Below are 21,681 nucleotides of genomic sequence, written 5' to 3'. Positions count from 1 at the left end.
AAAATTTTGCAAAGTGGATTCTGGTGGCCCACCCTTTTCAAAGATTGCCACGACTTTGTCACAAGATGTAACAGATGCCAAAGGACAGGTAACATATCAAAGAGGAATGAAATGCCCCTAAAAGGAATCATTGAAGTTGAACCATTTGATTGTTGGGGTATTGATTTTATGGGACCATTCCCTTCCTCTTACTCTTATCTCCATATTCTAGTCTGTGTTGATTATGTCACAAAGTGGGTTGAAGCGATACCATGTGTTGCTAATGATGCCAAAACGGTTGTCAACTTCCTTCAAAAGAATATTTTCACTAGGTTTGGAACCCCTAGAGTATTGATCAGTGATGGGGGGAAGCATTTTTGCAATAATTTTCTTGAAAATGTGCTCAAAAAGTATAACATTAAGCACAAAGTTGCAACTCCCTATCACCCACAAACTAGTGGTCAAGCAGAGGTTTCAAACCGACAGCTGAAACAGATTCTGGAGAAGACAGTTGCGTCAAATAGGAAAGATTGGTCTAGGAAATTAGATGACGCACTGTGGGCATATAGGACAGCCTTTAAGACCCATCTTGGGTTCTCACCCTATCAGTTAGTCTATGGGAAGGCATGTCATCTTCCAGTCGAGCTAGAACATAAAGCTTATTGGGCCATTAAGGCCTTAAATTTTGATCAAGTAGCCGCTGGTAAGAAAAGAATTTTGAAACTTAATGAACTTGAGGAGATGAGGCTTAGAGCGTATGAAAATGCACTCATCTATAAAGCCAGGACAAAAAGGTATCATGACAAAAACTTATTGTCTAGGGATATTAACTGTGGACAACTAGTTTTGTTGTATAATTCCAGGTTGAAGCTGTTTCCTGGGAAGCTCAAGTCAAAATGGTCTGGGCCATTCTTGGTCAAAAGTGTGTCACCATATGGAGCTGTTGAACTAGTGACACCTGAAGGAGACCGAAGTTTCAAAGTGAATGGACAAAGAGTTAAACCATACCTAGGTGGCGACCTACCAAAAGAGAGGGTGGGACTCATTCTGAAGGACCTCTAAGGATCCTTAGCAGTCAAGCTAGTGACGATAAAGAAGCGCTGAGTGGGAGGCAACCCACTAGATTTACTTTGTTTTTCAATACATTCAGTTTTTATTTTCTTTTTAATGTCGAAGTCCATTGAACTTATTTCCCTATTGTAATTGCTCCTGCACTTGTTTAATTAATGAATTTGTTTTGTTTCATGTGACCTATTCCAGTTTAGTAACAGTTGTTTGATGAAACGGTATTCCAAAAGTTCTAAAGGAGGGGTGACTTGATTCAAAGGCGAAGTGTACGGCGTTGCTAGGTAGTCGCATACTCCCAGAAATCTCAGCCATAAGGTTCATTGCCAAATCTTGATTTTCAATTTACTTATATTTAGATTAGTTTTCCATGCAACTACATTTCTAGAACTTGCATTGTTTCTCTATTATTGATTGGTCTTTGTCAATTACACACTGAGGCAAAAGTGCTTGGTCCTGTGAGCCTTTTTGAAGCCTACCCAGTTTTAATTTGTTGAATTTATCCTTTCTTAACCAATTGTGAGCCGGTAGGATTAGAACTTTTTGTTCGGTGACAAACTACATTACAAGCCTAGAGACTTTTAGGACTTGTCCCTTAATGTATTTTCTGAGTTAAGGCATTGTAGTATGTTGCTAAAGATTAAGTTTGGGGTTGCTATTGGAATTTGCAACCAACTAAGTTTGGGGTGGGGGTACTAGAGAATTAGAGAACAAAAAATGAAAGAAAAAGAAAAATTGTCATGCAAAATATACACAAAAATGGTGTATGAAAAAAAAAATGAAAATGAACGATGAAAAAGGGACAAAACATTGAAAATCCGAGTAACTTCAAACTCGATTGTCCCTAAATGTTAAAAATATTCTCTAGTACCTTTACATTGATTGTTATTCCAAAAGGGTGAATGAATGATGGATTGAAATTTTGTGCTTTAACTTCCGTAGGAATGCCTAACTCAAATTTTGTGTAGCCTACTTATCCAAATATATCCCACCTTTCACCTAAGCCCCGTTATAACCCTAAAGACCTCAAAAGTGTGTAATGATATTGACTTTGATTGATATTTAGAAACTTTTCAAGCGTATGGTAATATGTAGACCTGCATGTCGACTGGTAGAACCCTGTTTCAATTTGATGCGAGGAGTTGTGAATTGGTGGATGCGAACAAGTCAAACTAGCTCATCTTTAGATAGAAGGAGAATGAACTTTTGGGTACTATCATTTTGTCAGGTAACTGTTATCTTACTGTCATTTGTCACTGTTGCAAGCAAATTCCTTGAGGACAAGGAATGGTTTAAGTTTGGGGTTGTGATGACATCCTGTCATTACGTAATATTAGGGACTTATTGTGACATTTTGATAGAGTTCTCATGCAATTTATACTGTTCTGGAGTGCAAAAAGCTTAAAATTTGAAGTCTGTTCGAAGGAAATCGCGCCACGCCAATTACAAGCCGTGCTGCGATTTTTGAAGCAAAATTACACACTTCCTGTAAAGAGGAAATCGCGGCACGCCATTATACAAGGCGCGGCGCGATTTTGATGGGTCAGGCCTATGACTTCTATAAATACTGCACTCAATCTGAAGAACAGGGGTTACGATTTTGGAGAGCAAAGTGCGATTTTGAGACATCAGAGACGGCTAGAAGGGCGATTTCTTCATCCTTTTACCAATTCATGTATGTTTTAATTATTTCATTGATTATGCTATTTGTAAACTCGATTATGAGTAGCTAAATCTCTCAGAGATTAGGTCAGAGATGAATCTATGTAACCCTAATTGATACATGTTGTTGTGAAACTCTATTACTTATTAATGATATTCTAGTTTTCATTCAATTCAATTGTTCTTAATGCTTTTTATATCCTGATCAAATATAAACATGATTTTGTGAGAACGAATGACTACTGACCATAGCTTTCGACTTAGACCTAATTGAATTGTTCTAATAAACATGGTTAGTCTAGGAATGGATAATCGTTTGTTAGTGATATTAGGTTAACGTGCTTAAACCTTTGATGATTACTAGACCACCTAAGGAATTAGGGGCTGTAGTTTAAAAAGAGGGTCCTAACTCAAGGGATTGATTAGGGCTAATTTGTTAACTATCGTGAAACTAGAGAATCATTAGTAATAATAGGTGCAGTAACCAATTAGGGGAAACATAGAGGATTCGACAGACCTGATCTCATCTCTCTCTCCATATTTTCTTAATCAACTTTATTTCTTTTATTTGATTTCATAAAATCAAACCAAATCTACTGCCTAGTGGCAAACCAAAAATAACTTTTATACATCCTAATTATATAACGTAATTGAATTATTGAAGTTAAAAACAGTCCTCGTGGGATCGATATTTTTACTACTTCGATAGTTATTGGTACACTTGCCAATCGTCTATCAATACACCATCAAACCATCCCTTGTGGGATAGATTTTTCCAAACTTGTTTATTGATTTGCCCCATAGTTGTAGATTAGCAAAATTAAAATCTTCATCTTTAATCTTGATTTTAAGGGATGCATTGGATAATACAAGGAGTCTCTAGGTTAAAAATAAGATATATCTCTCATATTTTTTAGCCAAATTTGGTTCTTTTTGCAGTACAATTTTTTATGTGCTAAGTTTCTCAGTTATATTGCTTCTGTTTTATTGCAATCACAAGAAAATTGAATCATGACAATAGTTTTAGTTCACTTGAGATTGTAAAAGATAATTGTTCTTAATAGATTTTGCTGATATTTCTACCATGAAAATATCAAGTTTATTAACTTAAATACACTGTACTTTGAAGGAAGACAATAATTAGCTTAAAACATTAATTCATCTTAAGTTTAAGATTCAACACTTAGTTTTCTCACAAACCTTCCTTGAGCATGCAATGCAAGGTTCTTACATTACAAAGATGCTTTACACTTCAAAACAAGAAAGAGAATAATAAGAATGAAAACAATACCACCAGAAGAACCACCAACTCTATGAATCCAATTACGATCAAACCTTGTGAAGCTCTTATCCAAAAAAGCTGATAAAGCTATGACTAAAACCAATACAAAAAGCAACATAGGTAACCATAAAGTAACACTAATTGGTTGTTCATCATCTTCCAATTCACTCTCTGATCTGTGATCTATGTATAGAGGAGAAGCCACTGCTAGAACTACTAAGCTTATGGCTGCTACTCTCTCATAAGATGAAAATTTGTTTACCCTCCTATTTGCTTCAGGTTCCATTCAGAAGATTTAGATGATAGAAAATTAAGTTATGGTTCTCTAGTGAAATTTTGTGTTGTTAATTAAAATGTATGTATATATGATATGATATTATGGAATTGCAACACAAATATGTTGATATGGTGAGTGGAATATTGCTTTGTCAAAGTAAGCACTAACTAAAGAGCATCGGATTCTCATGCATGCACAAATGTGGGACAGCAATAAGACTGAATAGTGCAGTTTCAAAAGAAATACATCAATGTGCGCAATCTTTTTAACCTTTTTCTTTTTTTTTTGAAAGAAAGAGGGTGTAAAGCTCGGGAAAAAAAAATTATAAAACAATCATCTGAAAACTTCAAAATTATCAACGACCGACAAGTGATTAATTAATTTATAGCATCAACACCATTCTGATGGAGTTGAGTCATGCAAAAGGGACTAAACTCTCACGACATGACAAAGTTTTGTGTGTCTAATTACTTGGTAAAGAAGTTTATTCAATATGTTTCTCTTTTTCCATTAGAATAGAAGTCTTTGTATATTTTTTGTTTTGCAAATTTTGAAGTGTAGGGGTTACTCAGTAGAAAAATTAATTAGTAACAATAATTAAGTTAATCAAAATTTTATATTTTTTAAAAAACCTTCAAATCTTTTGCACCACACAAAGTGTTCGAACATTTTTAACATTTTTTCTTTTTGAAAGATTGATTTTTAGTTTTGAAATCCAATGAACCGTTGAACTAACATATTTACTAAGCTTACTAATAGAAGCAAAAATCATATATTTTGACCTTATGCCATATTCATCTTGGCTTTTTTAATCATTGATTTTGACCCCAAAATATGGATAGAGAATGTCCCAGCATATGGTCATTTTAACCGTACTATCTTTATTTTATATTTTGAATAAAATTTTATGTTTATGTCAAAAAAAGGATCTTATATTATGTAGTCTATTTAAAGCAGGGTTTGATTGAAAATAATTAACGAAACGTAATTATTAGGAATGAAAATTGTAACATAATTAAAGGGAATTCAATGAAGATAAGTCGTCTTTAGGGTATAGTTTTATTTTGACATGGCAACATAACACATAACACACACATTGACAGAGAAACTTGTCTTGATTGAGGTTGGATTCATATTTTCTCCAATTTCAAAATACAAAGATTGGGCATGTAATGAAGACATTGCTATCCAACTTGAACATGTCCCAGCTAGAGGTGCAAGTAGTTCAAACAAAACCGATAAAATAAAAAAACCAAATAAAAAAATTGTGTGACCCTTTATGGTTCGGTTCAAAAACCGAATCATAGGAAACAAAACATGATTGGTTCGACTATCGGTTTTTAATTTTAAAATCTCATGAACTAATGAATCGATATGTCTACTAAGTTAGTAAGCTCGCTTTGATTTACCTGAGAGCCAACATTTTACCAATACCCTCACACCAATGCAACAAGCAACATTTTTGGATGAACCAATCAACAGAATCAAAACCAAAGATCATCGATTTAATTTGATTTTTAGACGAATTAATCAACAGAATCAAACCAAAGATCGTCACTTTAGTTTGATTTGGTTTCACCTAAAAAAGCTAAAAACTAAACTAAACCGAATGATGTAGGTTTGGTCGGATTAGATTTTTACCAAAAACCGAACCGGTCTGAATTCTTAAACCCTACTCCCTTCTCTCTTCTCTCTCACGTGCCTAAGATCAATTCTTCTCTCTCACGCGAACCGCTACCCTCCCTTCCTCTCTCTCTCTCTCTCTGCTTCGAAAAAGGTATGACGAATCTGAACTCTTTCTTATACCTTTTCGTATTATAGCTAATTATTGTTGTTTTGAATTTCTTTGCTATTATGCTTTTGTAGATTTGTATCAAATTACTTGTTTATTACTTCTCAAATTTGTTGATTTAAGCGAAAATTAGTAACCTTTTTGCATCTTGATACTCTATTCGAATTCACATTTGCAATTTTCCGTATAGTTTAGTTCAAAGCAAAGTTCATAGGGTTTCTTGTATATGGGTTGAAATTTTGTTATGTTAAGCATTCTGGGTATTTGAAATTTGTAATGGGTTGTCTCATTTTTCTTGTGTGTTAAATTCCCATTAAATTCTTTCTTAGTGTGTGTTTGGTTCTGTGGTGACTTAAATTGATTCTGAATGAATTGGTTTTGTAAAATGATTTTAGATAAAAGTGAGTTGAATGTAAAATGTTATGTTTGGATGTATTTATGTAAAAGTGGATTCAATAATAAATTTAAGGCTAAAATCAATTGTAGAAGCCAAAAGCTACAAATTTTAGTTTAAGTAAAAATGTAAAATCAATTCAACAAGCGAAATCAATTCTCCTTTTAAGTGTCTGTTTGGATTGGCTTATTTGAGCTTATCTATTGGTAAAAGTTTTGTGAGACTGTTTGGAAGAGCTAATGAAAACAGCTTATGACATTGTTCATAAGCTGTTTTTGACTTATTTTCATAAGTTCTCCTAGCTAGCTTGTGAAAACAGCTTATAGCTTGTAAGAAAATAATTTAACTTTATTTTACCTTTGCTATTGTATAGCTTATACATAAGCTGCAAATAAGTTGTTTATCCATACATATCCTAAATCTTCCAAACATGATAAAATCAATTCTACTACCTTTAAATCAATTTTGACCCCTTCAAAATTGAAATCAAACATGTGGTTGATGAAATAGTGAAGAAAGGATTTCTGTTACTTTTAATGCTAGGGGTGGGTTTGGGCCAATTGGGGCAGGGGTCTGTTGTTTTTACAAACTACTGTTTTGCGGGGGATGGGGCGGGGCAGGGATACCTGAACCCCCAGGGATGGGGTTCTGTTTTTCATCCCGTCAGGGATCCGGAGGGTTACAAGGAATGATCAGAGACTCGGGTTTGGGGACGGGGAAGGCAAAAACCATCCCTGCCCTGTTGCCATGCCTAGTTCGGAGGGTCTGTCTACAAAATAATTCTTGGCATATTATAAATATGAGAGCTGCAGCCTCATAAACCAATTTCAGTTTCTCCCTATCATTAGTTATCAGTCAGTTTTCTAATTAAACCCACAATTCCTTTTATTACTTTTTAATGTGGAGAGTAATACCCAAGTTTATAACATTTTATACCTTTACACAAGTTTGTAAGAATTAGAACTTCCTTGGTAAATTGTGTACAAACTACAAATACCTTGATATACACTAGACCTAGAAATGTTGAGCAAATGGATAGTCCTTTTCGATAAGTAAACATGGTACAAATTGTGTATTGAAACAATCAGAATTTTCAATGGCAGACTTGAAATTGTTTACATGAAGTCATATAGTATGAACTTGCAACTCACTAAATAAGTTTGTTACTTTTATTTTCATTTTTATTTCGAAAGCTTTGGACTCAAAAAACCTTGATACTCCTTGGAATTAATAGCTGAGGTGAATTTGCTAACAGAACTTATATTGTTGTGATGACTGAACAACTTACTTCCTTTTCTATCCTGTCGTTGTTGTTGATAGTGTGCTTTATTTGGTTTTAGTATTTATTAATGGGAATTGTGTGATAAGTTGAAGATAGTATAGCTGAGGGGAACTTCCTTATTTGTGTTGTTGTGATATCTAAACCTACTTCCTTTTTCAATTTTTGTTATTTTTTCTATTGTGTTCTTGTTAACTTTTTGAGCTAAGATTTTGATTTATTAGTCATCTAAATTCAATCTTTATTTCTGAATTTTTGTGCTATGATCTTGCTCTTTGATTGTTTGAATTTAAAGTTTACGACTTTGATGAAAAAAATTCCTTTTTTTTTATTTATTGGGTAAGGTTGAAATTGAAGAGAAAACTAGTGAAGATATATCAATTTAGGTTAGGAGCTCCATTGTGGTAGAAATTAGTTTCTTTTGGAATATAATAACAGTGTGACAGATTATGATTTCTATATATTGTTAAGCGCTTTTTTTTTTAGCTTTAAGTTGTTTTTAAATCCTATAGTAGAGCTTGTTTGCATTGTGACTTGATCCTTAAATGTTGGGACTTTAGGTGACAGAACAAAGTAGTCTTAAGATGCGGTTCATTAAACTTAAACTCTCGGGTTATCAACCTTTTAATAACTCTATGAAAGCTGTCATTTGTGATTTTCAAAGCTTATTTACGCAGTAATGATGGAAAATGAATTAGTAATATACTATGGACCTCAAAATGCACATTGATTTTATATAATTCATTTGTTCTTTTTTCCTTCTAGAGTAAGAAATGGGTAACGCTAAGAAGAAGGCTCAGATGTTCGTGAAACTTGTGTCTGCTGCGGGGACTGGATTCTTCTATGTTAAGAGGAAACCAAGACAGTTTACCGAGAAACTTGAGTTTCGAAAGTATGATCCCAGAGTTAATCGTCATGTGCTGTTTACAGAAGCTAAAATGAAGTGATATATTGCATCTTTCTTTGCTTCCTTGTAACAATCTTGTACTTCTTTTTGAGACAATTATCACATTCTATATTACAGGTTGAATAATGCCAATCTTTTTATTGTTTGTTGAGACTGATTGTTAGTATGCAGTATTATTTGGGTGTTTGTTTGAACTCATCTAAATTCATTTCTAGGACCAACTTTCCAAAATATATATTGATGAAATCTTATTTCTGGGTTTTTTTTTTTTTTTTGGAACGGTTGGGCTAACATTGTAAATTATCCCTAATTTTTAAAGTCGTTAGATTATCAACTTTATAAATAAATTATAGAATTATTCAAATTTAATCAATAACTTTTCAATAGATGATTATAAACCGTATGTTGCACACCTTCTATGATTCATATATATGGTATATTTCACAATCAATTCATTATTTGAAAGGCTTTTGTTTTGTAATACATCATTTGAAGCTTTATTCGGCCATTAATTACCCTTGTTCTTATATTTACTCATGGAAAAACAGACACTAGCATTCCAGTTTTTTATTGTGATATTTTTTTAGACACACCTGTATATAATTTTAATATGCATTTTGTATATTTTTAAATTAAAATTTGAGGAGGTGCAACGAGTGGGGAGAAATTCAACACATCTCTATCTTCTCTTCGTCATATGGATGAAGAGATGGTGCTTCCCAAAGTACAATTTTGCTTGAAATGAAAGAGCAATAATCTTTGGGAGAACACTTGCAATGATCTTTCTCCTATATGCATGTGAAGGTATATGGTTTGATGTGAGTTGGTCTCACCACAATTGAAAGAATTTTAAACCAATTTGCATGGATTTTCGACCTCGACAGATGAATGGTTCAATGAAAGGACTTTAGGAGGGCAGGTTGTGGTGGTTTTTGAAGTAACCCATGTTTTAAATGGTTGCCTTATCTTACATAGAAGAGATGTAGGGAGCTCTATATTGAGGGTCTTAAATTGGCTAATCATGATGGTCATTCAGGGTTTGAAAGGAGAATTCAATGCTAGTATTAGAGGAAGAAGTTTGGTTAAGCAAATATTGAAACTTTATGTCAATAATTGCGCTAACATTTTAGACAATATGGGGTGAGTTGGGTTATCAAAGGAGTACGAGAGATCATCACATTGAACTTTGAACAATTGAGCGAGTTTAGACACAATGTTTTTATCTAAAAGATTAAGACAATAGACATATGAGTCCTCTCATTTATATATTAACATTTATTTTTCCATGTAATGTAGGACTTTTATTCATATTTGATATACCAACAATTTTTCTCTCAAGTGTAAGTCTATCTATTCATCTAGGTATGTTTTCTCTCAAGCGAAAGCTTTTCTTTGCATACACTTGCTGTTGTTGTTGCTCCATCAACAAGACATGTTGTCTGACAACCCCATTGTCATATGGACTTTTGATATAAGGAGTCGGTTGAACTATCGACTATGAGATGACTCCTAGAGATGCCCTTGTTAAATTATGAGCAACTGGATTAGCAGTTTACCCTAAAGGTGTTTGAAAGAACGGATGAGCCTGCACTGCAAACATTAAATTACAAATTTCAAAGTAGAACATTTGTATTAGTTGTTACATGCTTTTACTTTGCATGTGGAAAAGGCATAAAATGAAATACAAAATTACAGATAAACGAGGAAAATACATTTATCCGGGTAACATAGATGAAGGAAAATTCTTCTAAAACTAAGACAAAGGTACAACTAAAAAATGATTTTGTTGAGTAAAGTAATTCTTGTCTTGTTTTTAGACTCTACAAAATCACAAATTTTTAAGTTTAATCCCTGAAAAATTCTAATGGTAATTTTAGTCCTCCGTAATATTGTAATTTGTAAGAATAGTGCATATTTTGAAAACTTTTTACAAAAAATGGATATTTTTTGTCCTTCAAAATAGTCCCTGTAAAATACAAATAAGGACTAAAAATAATTAAAAAATTTGTAGAGACTAAACTTAAAAACTTATAATTTTGTAGGAACTAAAAACATATTTAACCTTTTTATTATTAGTGTCAAATTGCTGAGAACAAAATTCTATTTCATATTCCCTCAAAAAAAAAAAAATCTATTTCATATTATTAGCATAAAAATGCATAAAACTACAAACTCTCCTGAAGTGGGATATTATTCTTTTGGGATTCATTTCCACACTGGGAAAGTAATTTATTATACTAATTTTAAAATACATCTGCAGCTCAGAGGTAGAGTTTGGGACCCCAAAAGCCTTAAATGTATACATTCAATAGGCACGTGACTAGGAACAACTGTTTGTTATTGAGAGAGGTCCTCCTTCTAGCTAAAAAAATGCTTTGCATGTGATTCTTGGGCCACATCCCTCTAATTTTTCTTTTATTTAGTTGAGAGGAAATTATGTATAGTGTACTGTACTCCTACTGTTTAAGGAAAATAAAATAAGTGTTAAATAAAAAAAAATATTTTTGACATATAGTTTTACTTTATAACATTTTTTAGGGATATTAAATTTTTATTGACTTATTATACCATATACATGAATGGTCAAAGAAAATATAGTTAGCATGTTCATTTTTTAAGTTAGACTTGGACTGACAAAAAAGTTTATCAAGCCTAATAGGTTTGTCACCAGCATATGTATATGTATCTAATGAAAACTATAGACATAATACATAAATTGTTATAGTGTATCATTGGTTTTTTTATAGAAACCTCAATGATTTTCTAGATGTTGATGGACATTTACATAAATTGTTAGGGTATCATTGGTTTTTTGTGTCCGATCTTCCTGATGATTTTGTTGGTATGGTTGATAATGGTATTGTGGTTTTGCATGGTTAGGGTTGTTACCACCCTGGAAATTGTTGTTGTACTAATTTTGATTATGAATTTGACCTGTATTTGGTTGTTAACAAAGTTAATCTCTTTTTCTTTTAGACATGATGGGATAGGTGTGTGTTCTTAAATTTGAAAAACTAGTCATTGAACACACTCTTATAAATGGTCTACGTTGATAGTAAAAATTAGGGAAATCTTAACTACTGCCTCCGGGACACTGGTTAAGGACCAAAAATAATAACTTTTTATAAAAGTTTATGTAATTAGTGCATTGGAAATTAAAAACTTTTAAATTTTAAAAGAATAGTTATTTTACTTAGCATGCTTAAAGAATGTCTCGGATGCACTCGTTAACAAGACCCTAAAATTATTACAAACTTAATGTCTCTTTAGACAAACCACGACCAAAACTTCGGCAATAAAGAGATAAAACTTGTTAACATTTTCTTAAAGAGAATTAATTAATTAAATGGGATGTATTGAAATGATAAGTAAAAATGAGAGAAATAAAAATAATTTGAGAATAATTTTTTTATGGTGAAAGAAATAAATTATCTTTAATTACTTTCTATTGTTAAGAAGAGCTATGACGTGGAACTATGTAGGGAAAGAAGCTAGATGGGCTAATGATGGAGATGTTTTGTTCCTAAATAAGGAACATGACTTAATACAGGGAACAGTAGTAGATTAAGAAAGCTCTCAAATTATTATCTCAAAGAGAAATGATATTTTGACAACCACTTTTTGACAACTTTTGAACAACTTTCTCTCTCATACTTATATGATGTTGTTATCCTCTCTTCCTTTTTCTCTTTCCATTGTTGTTGACCAATAAGAAGTGAGAGAAACAAAATTGTCAACAAAATTGTCATCAAATGGATGTCAAAATATCATTACTCTATCTCAAAATTAAAAGTAAAGATAAAAAAAGACACAGTGTGATAAAGTATAATAATGAAATGTTTGGTTAAAAAGAAGGTGTCGTGTTGTTTGGATAACGAAATTTGTGATATAGTCATTGGTAAAAGAGTAATGATATTTTGACATTTATTTGATGACAACTTTGTTGACAACCTTGTTTTTCTCACTTCTTATTGGTCAAAAACAATGGAGAGAGAAAAAGAAAGAGAGAGGATAACAACATCATGTAAGTATGAGAGAGAAAGTTATCAAAAAATGATTGTCAAAATATCATTTCTCTTGGTATAATCGTTGGGTAACAATATTAAAAGAAAGAGAAATAATAGTACTAGTACATGCAGACGTGAAAACGACCTATTTGGATTATTGATAGGAACGTTAACGGCGTTAAAGAAAGGTGTGTGTTTAGGGCTGTGGTTGTCAGGCTTTTGATTATAGGGTGGGGGCCTTATAGGAATCATGATCATAATAGAGACTGGACACAAATCACCTTCCCGAGGAGTAATAAGTAAGGGTGGTAGTAACTTTTTTGAGTCATTCATTGATGCATTCAAGTTAATCAAAAGATAGTACCTAAAGTTTGTGGTCTTGTAGGTCCTACTTTTACATGCTTAAATATTTTCTGTTATGAATAATCTTTTATTATGGGATGGAGAAAATACTACTCCCTCCGTTTTAAAATAAGTGTCGCTTTAGCCAAAAAAAATTGTTTCAAAATGAATGTCGCTTTTAATTTCCAATGCAATAATAACTTTTTCTTTTCAATTGTATCCTCCAATTAATACTCTGCACACTACTTTCAAAGTATTACTTTTAAAACTAACCAATACTCCCTCTGTTTCAAAATGAGTGTCGCTTTAGCCAAAAAAATTTGTTTCAAAATGAATGTCGCTTTACATTTCCAATACAACTTTAATTTTTTTCTTCCAACTTTACCCTCTTCAACTTTTCTCTCACACAATTTTCAATGCAACTTTAAGTTTATCTTTTTCTTATAAAGTAAGGGCAGTTTAGTAAAAGTGTTATGTCTAATGATTATTTCATTTCATTCCTTAATCCGTGTGAAATTGGCTAAAGCGACACTCATTTTGAAACGGAGGGAGTAGTTAATAAGAATAATTTGGTAAAATAATCATTCTCTTTATTTTAATCATTGCATTTCTTAATATGTGTGTAAACACCTAAAACGACACTCATTTTGAAACGGAAGGAGTATTTATGATCGTTGAAGAATGTTTAAAAACGTTCGTTAACATTTCTTATAATACTCCTTCCTGTCCTATTTATAAGAGAAAGTTGACTTTTTAGATACATTGAATAATGTACGTATCTAGTCAAGAACCTAAACCAAATACATAAATTATTTAATGTATCTAAAAAGTAAATGGTCAAATGCATCTAAAGGTCCTTTAAGTTTTTCATTTTTCCCAAAGTGGTCCTTTAAGTTTCAAAAGTCTCAAACAAGTTCTTTTAGTTTTTGAATCGTTTCAAACAAGTCCTATTGTAGATAACATAGTTGGTAATTGCTTCCTTGAACTCATCTTTGGTATCAAATCTGGCTCCTAACACCCACTTAAAATTAGTCATTTTTTTAGGTATGACAAATGGTGGATAATGCTCTTTGTTGCTATCATCTGAATCATCACCATCATCCTCTAAGATGACTTGTTTGAAACGATTCAAAAACTAAAAGGACTTGTTTGGGACTTTTGAAACTTAAAGGACTTGTTTGAGACTTTTGAAACTTAAAGGATCACTTTGGAAAAAACGAAAAACTTAAAGACCTTTAGATGCATTTGACCAAAGTAAATTGTTTCTTGTAAATAGGAACGGATGAAGTATAATAATGTTAGACATGTTAATCACTTTCTCGGAGTACTAATTAACATGATTTTTTATTTATTGATCAAAATCCACGTAGATTTTATCAAATTTACACTATACTTGTGTTTATGTTAATTCAACATAATGTGTTTATTTAAAAGGCTAATGCTAACATGTGCCTCAAGGACACATATTAAGGAATTTAAATAGAAATAATGGTCTTAAAAGTTGTGCATTCAACCTTAGTTAATTTTTTAAAGTCAAAATTTTGATGTTTTTAATGAAAAACTTCTAATTTTGAATTCCTTAACTTGTGCCCTAAGGGCACAAGATAACAAGACCCTATTTAAAATTGTGTGTTAAAGAGTGTGATTATAGCATTCATCTACTACTCCTTTCTAAAAACAATGTTGAAATGAAAAGAGGAGTGTAAGAAAGAAGGAAAGAAACCCTTCGCTTTCAACCAATGAATCCTAGTCCTAGCTGCTAAATACGAACAAAGTCAATATTACTTCCTTTTTCATGTTTATTTGGAACTTTAAAAAATGTCACTGTTTGGATAATTGCTTCTTGATGGTGGCCTGCAGTAAATTTTGTTCCCTCTTTTTCTTCTTTTCTCATCTTTCCCCACTCACTCTCACAAGTTTACTCTTTTTGATCTATTCATGTTATAAATTTGGGTTATGTTTGTTAAGGATTTAAAAAAGAAAATAATTGTTAAATTTTAGGGTTAAATATGTTTTTGGTCCCTATAAATATACCAACTTTTTGTTTTAGTCCCTCTAAAATTTTCCTTCAACTTTTAGTCCCTATAAAATTTTCAATCACTACTTTTGTCCCTATTTTAAAGTTAATTTTTGTATTTTTTAATGAAATTGTGCAGAAATGTGTAGAATATTATAAAAGTATTTCTCAAAAAAAATTAGAATTTTTTAACAAAACATAAATTTAATATGAATATTTAACCATAAAAAATATAAAAATTCATATTAAATTCATGTTTTGTTAAAAAATTCTAAATTTTTTTGGGAGAGATTCTTATAATATTATGAATTTTCTGCAAAAATTATATTCAAAAATATGAATTCTACATATGAGTTTACTTTAAAATAGGGACCAAAAGTAGCGATTGAAAATTTTATAGGGACTAAAAGTTGAAGGAAAATTTTAGAGGGACTAAAATGAAAAGTTGGTATATTTATAGGGACCAAAAACATATTTAACCCTAAATTTTATGTAAAAAATGTTATTTTATAATCATTTACTAATAAATTGAATGTACAATTTTCAAGATAAAGTTGCTACTTTAAGCTAGCCCTTGTTAGCATTGTCCTATAAATTTTTATCTTAGTCAAAATATTTTATGAATTTAAATTACTTTATTAGTACTGTTTATATAAAAACATGATTCATCACTCTAATAGTACATATGGTCATTAATCAATTAGTAAATTTTAAAACAAATAATTTGTTATACTTACTACGGAACTAGTTATAATCGTAGATGATGGTGTGCATGTGTAAATATTTCTATTTCTATTTAAAAAAAATTGTACAATGTAAATCAAAATTTTATTAATTTTTTTTAGTTAATATTGACAGCTCGTAGAGTTTCAAATTTCAACTATACATAACTAATTATAGGTTCTAGTTTACTACTCCCTCCGTTTCGTCGTTTTAGGTGTTTACACACATATTAAGAAATGCAATGATTAAGAGAAAGATAATGGTTATTTTACCAAATTATCCTTATTAACTATTGGTTAGTTTTAAAAGTAATACTTTGGAAGTAGTGTGCAGAGTATTAATTGGAGGGTACAATTGAAAAGAAAAAGTTATTATTGCATTGGAAACTGAAAGCGACACTCATTTTGAAACGGAGGGAGTAGTATTAACAAGATCAATTAAAGTTGTGTGGTAAACAAAACTTGTGTACGAACTAGGGTTGCATCTAAGAGGGACCAGCACTACCTAGATGTGGCGAACCATTTTAGTTGAGAGGCATCACATTTATTAATCAAGTTGGAGAAATCAAAAAGTGATTTTATATTCATAATGTTTTTTTTAAACAGCAAAAATAATAAAAGTAATATAATATAAGCAGAAGACGTGCTTAGAAAAAATATATTACAAACAGTTAATGGTTCGAAAGAAAAATAACGTTTAACATTATCAATGGTTTTATATTCGTAAAGTTGATTTTAACATGTTTCAGTTATATTAATTGAAATTGATTAGTGGATCCAAGATTCCTTCCCCTTCTTTGAACCCCCGATTCATATCTAATTAATTTAATTTAAAATTATATTTTGTTTAACTCATATAAGACTGCAGCGTATGCTTGATTTCATTTTTGAGGGGGTTAAAATTTATTTTAAAGTTGTAGAATTTATTGCAATATGTCTCTCTCATCTTTGTTAGAATTGACTTTGTCTTGTTTTTCTAACGGAATTTTATTTCTAAAATTGCTTTTCAAACTCAATTTATTATTGAATTTATTTTTACATAAATATATTCGAACATAAATCATTTTATCTAGATCAATTTTACATAACAGTTTAAATCGAAATTAATTTTTGTCGTCAAACCATACACTAATGTTTCTTTTCCTTTCTATTGTTTAATATTAATTGCTATATTTTCTTCTAATTTTTTAAATTTCTCTATAAAAATTATTACCGTTAATGAAGGACAAATTTAATATAAAAAAAGAGAGAATGATTTTGTAAAATAGTAGTGAACAACTATTTTTTTATGCAAAATTAGTTACATTTTTAATTTATATAAAATTGTTAAAATGATATAATTTAATACGAGATAGAATCTTCTACGTATGTTGCATGCTTCTTAACATGTAACAAGAGTTGAGTTTTCGCATGTACTCCCTCTGTCCCAGAATATCTGAGTCAGTTTGGTTTTTCACACAGATTAAGAAAAATGTATAAATAAAGGGGAAAGTGAAATACTCCCTCCGTTTCAAAATGAGTGTCGTTTTAGGTGTTTACACACATATTAAGAAATGCAATGATTAAGAGAAAGATAATGGTTATTTTACCAAATTATCCTTATTAACTATTGGTTAGTTTTAAAAGTAATACTTTGGAAGTAGTGTGCAGAGTATTAATTGGAGGGTACAATTGAAAAGAAAAAGTTATTATTGCATTGGAAACTGAAAGCGACACTCATTTTGAAACAATTTTTTTTGGCTAAAGCGACACTCATTTTGAAACGGAGGGAGTATATTGAATTGTGAATGATGAAAGTAGTATTAATTAAAGTTATATTGTATTGGGAATGATGAAAGTTGTATTGAAAATTGAAATGACTCAGTTATTTTGGGATACTTTTTTTTAGTAAATGTGTCAGATATTCCGGGACGGAGGGAGTAACATTTACCGTAGCTTCTAATGACCGATGCGTGTGTTCTATTTGTTTGCCTATGCTAACATGTCATATTAGCTTTACTCAGTGTCGACTTAGAAGCTAGATCCTTGATGTTTTGTAGAAAAAAAATCTAAGATCTTTGATGATTATGAAAATTAAAAATAGGAGGACCAATTAATTAAGTGATCTGATCATACCGACACTTATACTTAAGGAATCCAAATCACCCTTGGAGACACAAATTGCACAATTATATTATTATTAGGACTAAATAAATATACTATTAAACATGTTTTTTATACTCATTCCCTCTAACATGTATTTTATACTCCCTCGGTCCTTATTATAAGAAAAAGTTGACTTTTTAGGTTCATTGTATAAGTGATGTATCTAGTCTATATTTATAACAAGATACATTAATTATTCTATGAACCAAAAAAGTCAATTGTTTCTTATAATAAGGACCGGAGGGAGTATTATATATTCTTTAACAGGCTTAAATAAAGGGTCATGTTAACTTATGCCCTAAGGGCACATGTTAAGGAACCTAAAATGAGTAATTTTGTATTGGAAAACATGATAATTTAACTTTTAAAAAGTTGACTGCACGACTTTTGATACGCATGTTTCTATAATGAGTTCCTTAACAAGTGCCTTTGAGAGCACAAGTTAGCATTTGCCTTAAATAAATTATATTAACAAACCAACAGTGGCCTACCTCGAACAAGGCGTGCTGAAGTACGACACTTAAAGTTAATTACAAGATGTCAATGCCCGATGCCATATAACAACGGCCCCCGATAAACGGGAGTTCAAAACAACAAATTACAGAGCTACACCCATACAAAGGAGATGGTATCGCCACCGGTCATGATAACTAAAGCAGAAGTGAACAAATTTGTCTTTAACCACACAAAAGACAACAACTTGACTTTGTCTAAAATCATATGTAACTATGTTGCTGTATTTTTGAAGATTCGGTTATTCCTTTCCTTCCAAATAGTCCAAACATAAGCAAGTCAAATCAGCCTAAAAAATGAATGAGATGAACGAGGTAGACCAACGCAGTGACCGAGCTGAAGAAAGTGATCGCGCAACTCAAACGAGTCAACCGTAGTAATGCCTAACCACTTCCAGATGAGAGACCAAAGGTTGTCGAACAGATTGCACCCCAAAAACAAATGTACCGCCCTTTCTGGATATCCACAGCCTCCAACACAAACAATATTGCCGTCCTGAAGAACCCTCTGTCGCACGAGATTATCTCTAGTTGGTAACATGTTGTGCAGAAGACGCCAAGCAAACAGAAGATGCCAAATGTTATCAATTGAATCCCTGTCAATAGGAGCTTCTGCAGCTGTGAGGAAGTGATATGCCCCACTGACAGAATAGCCATTAACCGGGTCAAGAAGCCAACGCCACCTGTCAAGAGTATCAATCTACAAAACAACGTTATGTACAGAAAACACATCTCGAACATTCTCCTCCCACGCAAAAAGTCTCCTCCTCCACCTCCACGCCTCTCCCCCTTCCTCCCAACCTAACTACAACATCTCCTCTACCGACACCCACCTATTCTCGGCTAAATCAAACAGACGCCGAAATCTTGTCACTAACGGAACTCCTCCAACCCAGTTATCCGTCCAAAAGAAAATACCTCTCCCATCACCAACCATCCGACGGATATTATCATGGTAGCACTGACCTATATCTGATATACTTATTGAAATTCAGTGAGATACAAAATTTGATTACAAAAAATTACTGCTTAGAACGTAAACCTTTTTTTGTGATCAAAAGATACATTTAAGATAAATAATATAAAAGAAATGAAAAATGAATATGTTTTTAATAAAATAAAATGTGACATAATGTGAATTGTGAACAGCGTTCGTGCTATGCTATGCAACTTTGCGGGAGCTCATTCATTCAATCATAGGTGGGCCTGTTTAATTTATTGATAGCAAGAGCAAGAGTGCTTAGAGACATAAATTCAATTTCTCATCATGTGAGGTCTGTTTGATAAAAATTGAAAAATAAATTATCGATGTCATGTGATATTTGACATATTATCTCAGATAACTCGATTGGTTTTTGGAATAATATTGACAACGTCAGCCTTTGCTTTCTTTGTTTAATTTTATTTTTCCCTTAAACTTTCTCCATTGAATATGAATTTTTAAACGTTAAAGGGATTAAAATTTATATTTAATCATGTTTTGTTGAAAAAATCAATTTATTTTAGAAATTGTCCTAATATAATATTCATTTTTGGTAAATTTTGTTAAAAAATATGAAGACTAAATATGAGTTGAATAAAAAGTGGGGACCAAAAGTGATAATGAAAAACTTTAGGAGGGTCAAAAGTCTAACCAAAACTAAAACAAAAAATTGATTATAGAGACTAAAAACATATTTAACCATTAAGATAAAGTTCAATAACCTATAATTCTCCGCAAATATTCCAAGTCCTACCACCACCTCGGCATGATGAAGAGATTGGGTTTAGGGCTTGACTGAGATATAGAGAGACTTACATTTTCTTGATTGGAATGAAAGTTAAAATCGTGGGTGAGAAATTGTGGAAACCCTAATTTATTGTCTGAATATTGTTTTGCAAAAGTGGGTCAAAACTTGTGCTTTAAATTTGAATATGGGCCAATCAAATTACCACTAATCACAATTAACCTAATATACAAGGTAGGAAATTGCACAATTAACCACATAAAATTATATACATGAGGTAGGATATGTTGACATCGTAAGTCATTGAACTTTTACCAAATATGAACCAATATATTTAATTGATCCTTCGATTTAAATACCATAGTGGAAAAACTTAATTAAATTTGGGGAAAGGTCACATGAATGAATTTATTTTCTATAGCACACCACGTTGGTTATATCATGATTTTTTTACTGTGTGGAATTTTAAATCATTGTTTATTACAAGATCAATTTTTGTTCTTCTCCGTGTTTCATTCCTACATGCTACAATTTATGTTTTCCTTCGTTATTTCCCTCAATTTGACCAGTTAAGCGAGCTTTCTCTACCCTAAATAGGAATAAGGTACCGTTTGGCCAGACTTTTTTTAGGTCTAAAAGCTACTTTAAAACAAAGTTAAAATAAAGCCCTTTAAGAAAAAGTTAAAGTTGTTTGGTTTCTTTATTTTTTTTTAGTTCTAAAGTTATTTTTAAGTTAAAAGTTGTTTGGCAAAATATTGTACAAAATTTTGAATTTATTATTTTTTTGCTGGTGTTCGGGGTTCGAACCCGGGACCTTGCATATATAATAAGAATAGTTGATTTTTTCTTTTCGAATTATACTCTATAACAAATTTTGTTATAAGAATACCATATTTTTAGTGTCATTCAAAAAGATAAGAATTTATATTATATAATATTATATTTGTTACATTGTTTTTTTGAAGGATATTTGTTACATTGTTGGTGTCATTGAAAAAGATATGTTTAGTTTTTTTAATAAGAAAAAAATATGCATGGTTTGTTACAATACAAATGTGTAAAATATATATAAGTATAATTTTTTTAGGTAACTACGCTTGTACTTTTAATTAAAATCAAAATTTTATAAAAATAATTATACGCATTACGCAACACTACAAAAAAAATTATGTGCATTAGCGTAACAAAAAAAACAGACAGACGGACATAAAGTATTACTTTATACGCTAATGTGTGTGTGTATATATATTTCAGAGGTTGAAGAAAGGGAATAAAAATATTCGGTGTCATTCAATGACAGTGTGAATAAAAATATTTGCAAGGTTGTAATAATTAAAAGATATTGAAATTAATGTATAAGTGATAAAAAGATAATAAAATTCCTTCAAAAATAGATAATATAATTAAATGGACCCTCCTTAAAAAAAAATTAAATGGACCGGTTAAAAAAATAAAATAAAATAAAATGGAAGAAAAAAACATATTGAAATCTAATATTAAAAAATAAAAGAAAAAGGTTGGCAACGTGAGTTGAAGAGAGGTGTTGTGGAGAAGTAGTTTTTTGATCAAAGC

General features: G+C 31.4%; 3 protein-coding genes across 3 annotated transcripts; 1 reads left to right on the top strand and 2 right to left on the bottom strand.

Moving 5' to 3' along the window:
• Positions 1-3,782: 3,782 nt before the first annotated feature.
• On the bottom strand, positions 3,783-4,355 carry LOC146952306 (uncharacterized). Its single transcript, XM_085700831.1, has one exon. It carries the CDS (start codon positions 4,272-4,274, stop codon positions 3,939-3,941), a length of 336 nt encoding a protein of 111 aa, XP_085556957.1. The 5' UTR covers positions 4,275-4,355; the 3' UTR covers positions 3,783-3,938.
• Positions 4,356-5,906: 1,551 nt separating this feature from the next.
• LOC146952305 (uncharacterized) lies at positions 5,907-8,788 on the top strand. Its single transcript, XM_085700819.1, has 2 exons — positions 5,907-6,042; positions 8,496-8,788. The coding sequence occupies exon 2, from the start codon at positions 8,504-8,506 to the stop codon at positions 8,675-8,677; it is 174 nt and encodes a 57-aa protein (XP_085556945.1). The 5' UTR covers positions 5,907-6,042; positions 8,496-8,503; the 3' UTR covers positions 8,678-8,788.
• Positions 8,789-18,662: 9,874 nt separating this feature from the next.
• On the bottom strand, positions 18,663-19,319 carry LOC146952304 (uncharacterized). The gene is made up of 2 exons (XM_085737872.1): positions 19,216-19,319; positions 18,663-19,065 (listed from the first exon to the last, which is right to left on the bottom strand). The coding sequence occupies exons 1-2, from the start codon at positions 19,317-19,319 to the stop codon at positions 18,663-18,665; spliced, it is 507 nt and encodes a 168-aa protein (XP_085593998.1).
• Positions 19,320-21,681: the final 2,362 nt, after the last annotated feature.

The sequence above is a fragment of the Medicago sativa genome, chromosome 1 (assembly GCF_051527215.1).
Source record: "Medicago sativa cultivar Bolivia chromosome 1, Bolivia_mono, whole genome shotgun sequence".
Taxonomy (NCBI): Eukaryota; Viridiplantae; Streptophyta; class Magnoliopsida; order Fabales; family Fabaceae; genus Medicago; species Medicago sativa.
The sequence above is the reverse complement of the archived record's forward strand: the minus strand, read 5'-3'. Positions and strand labels throughout refer to the sequence as shown.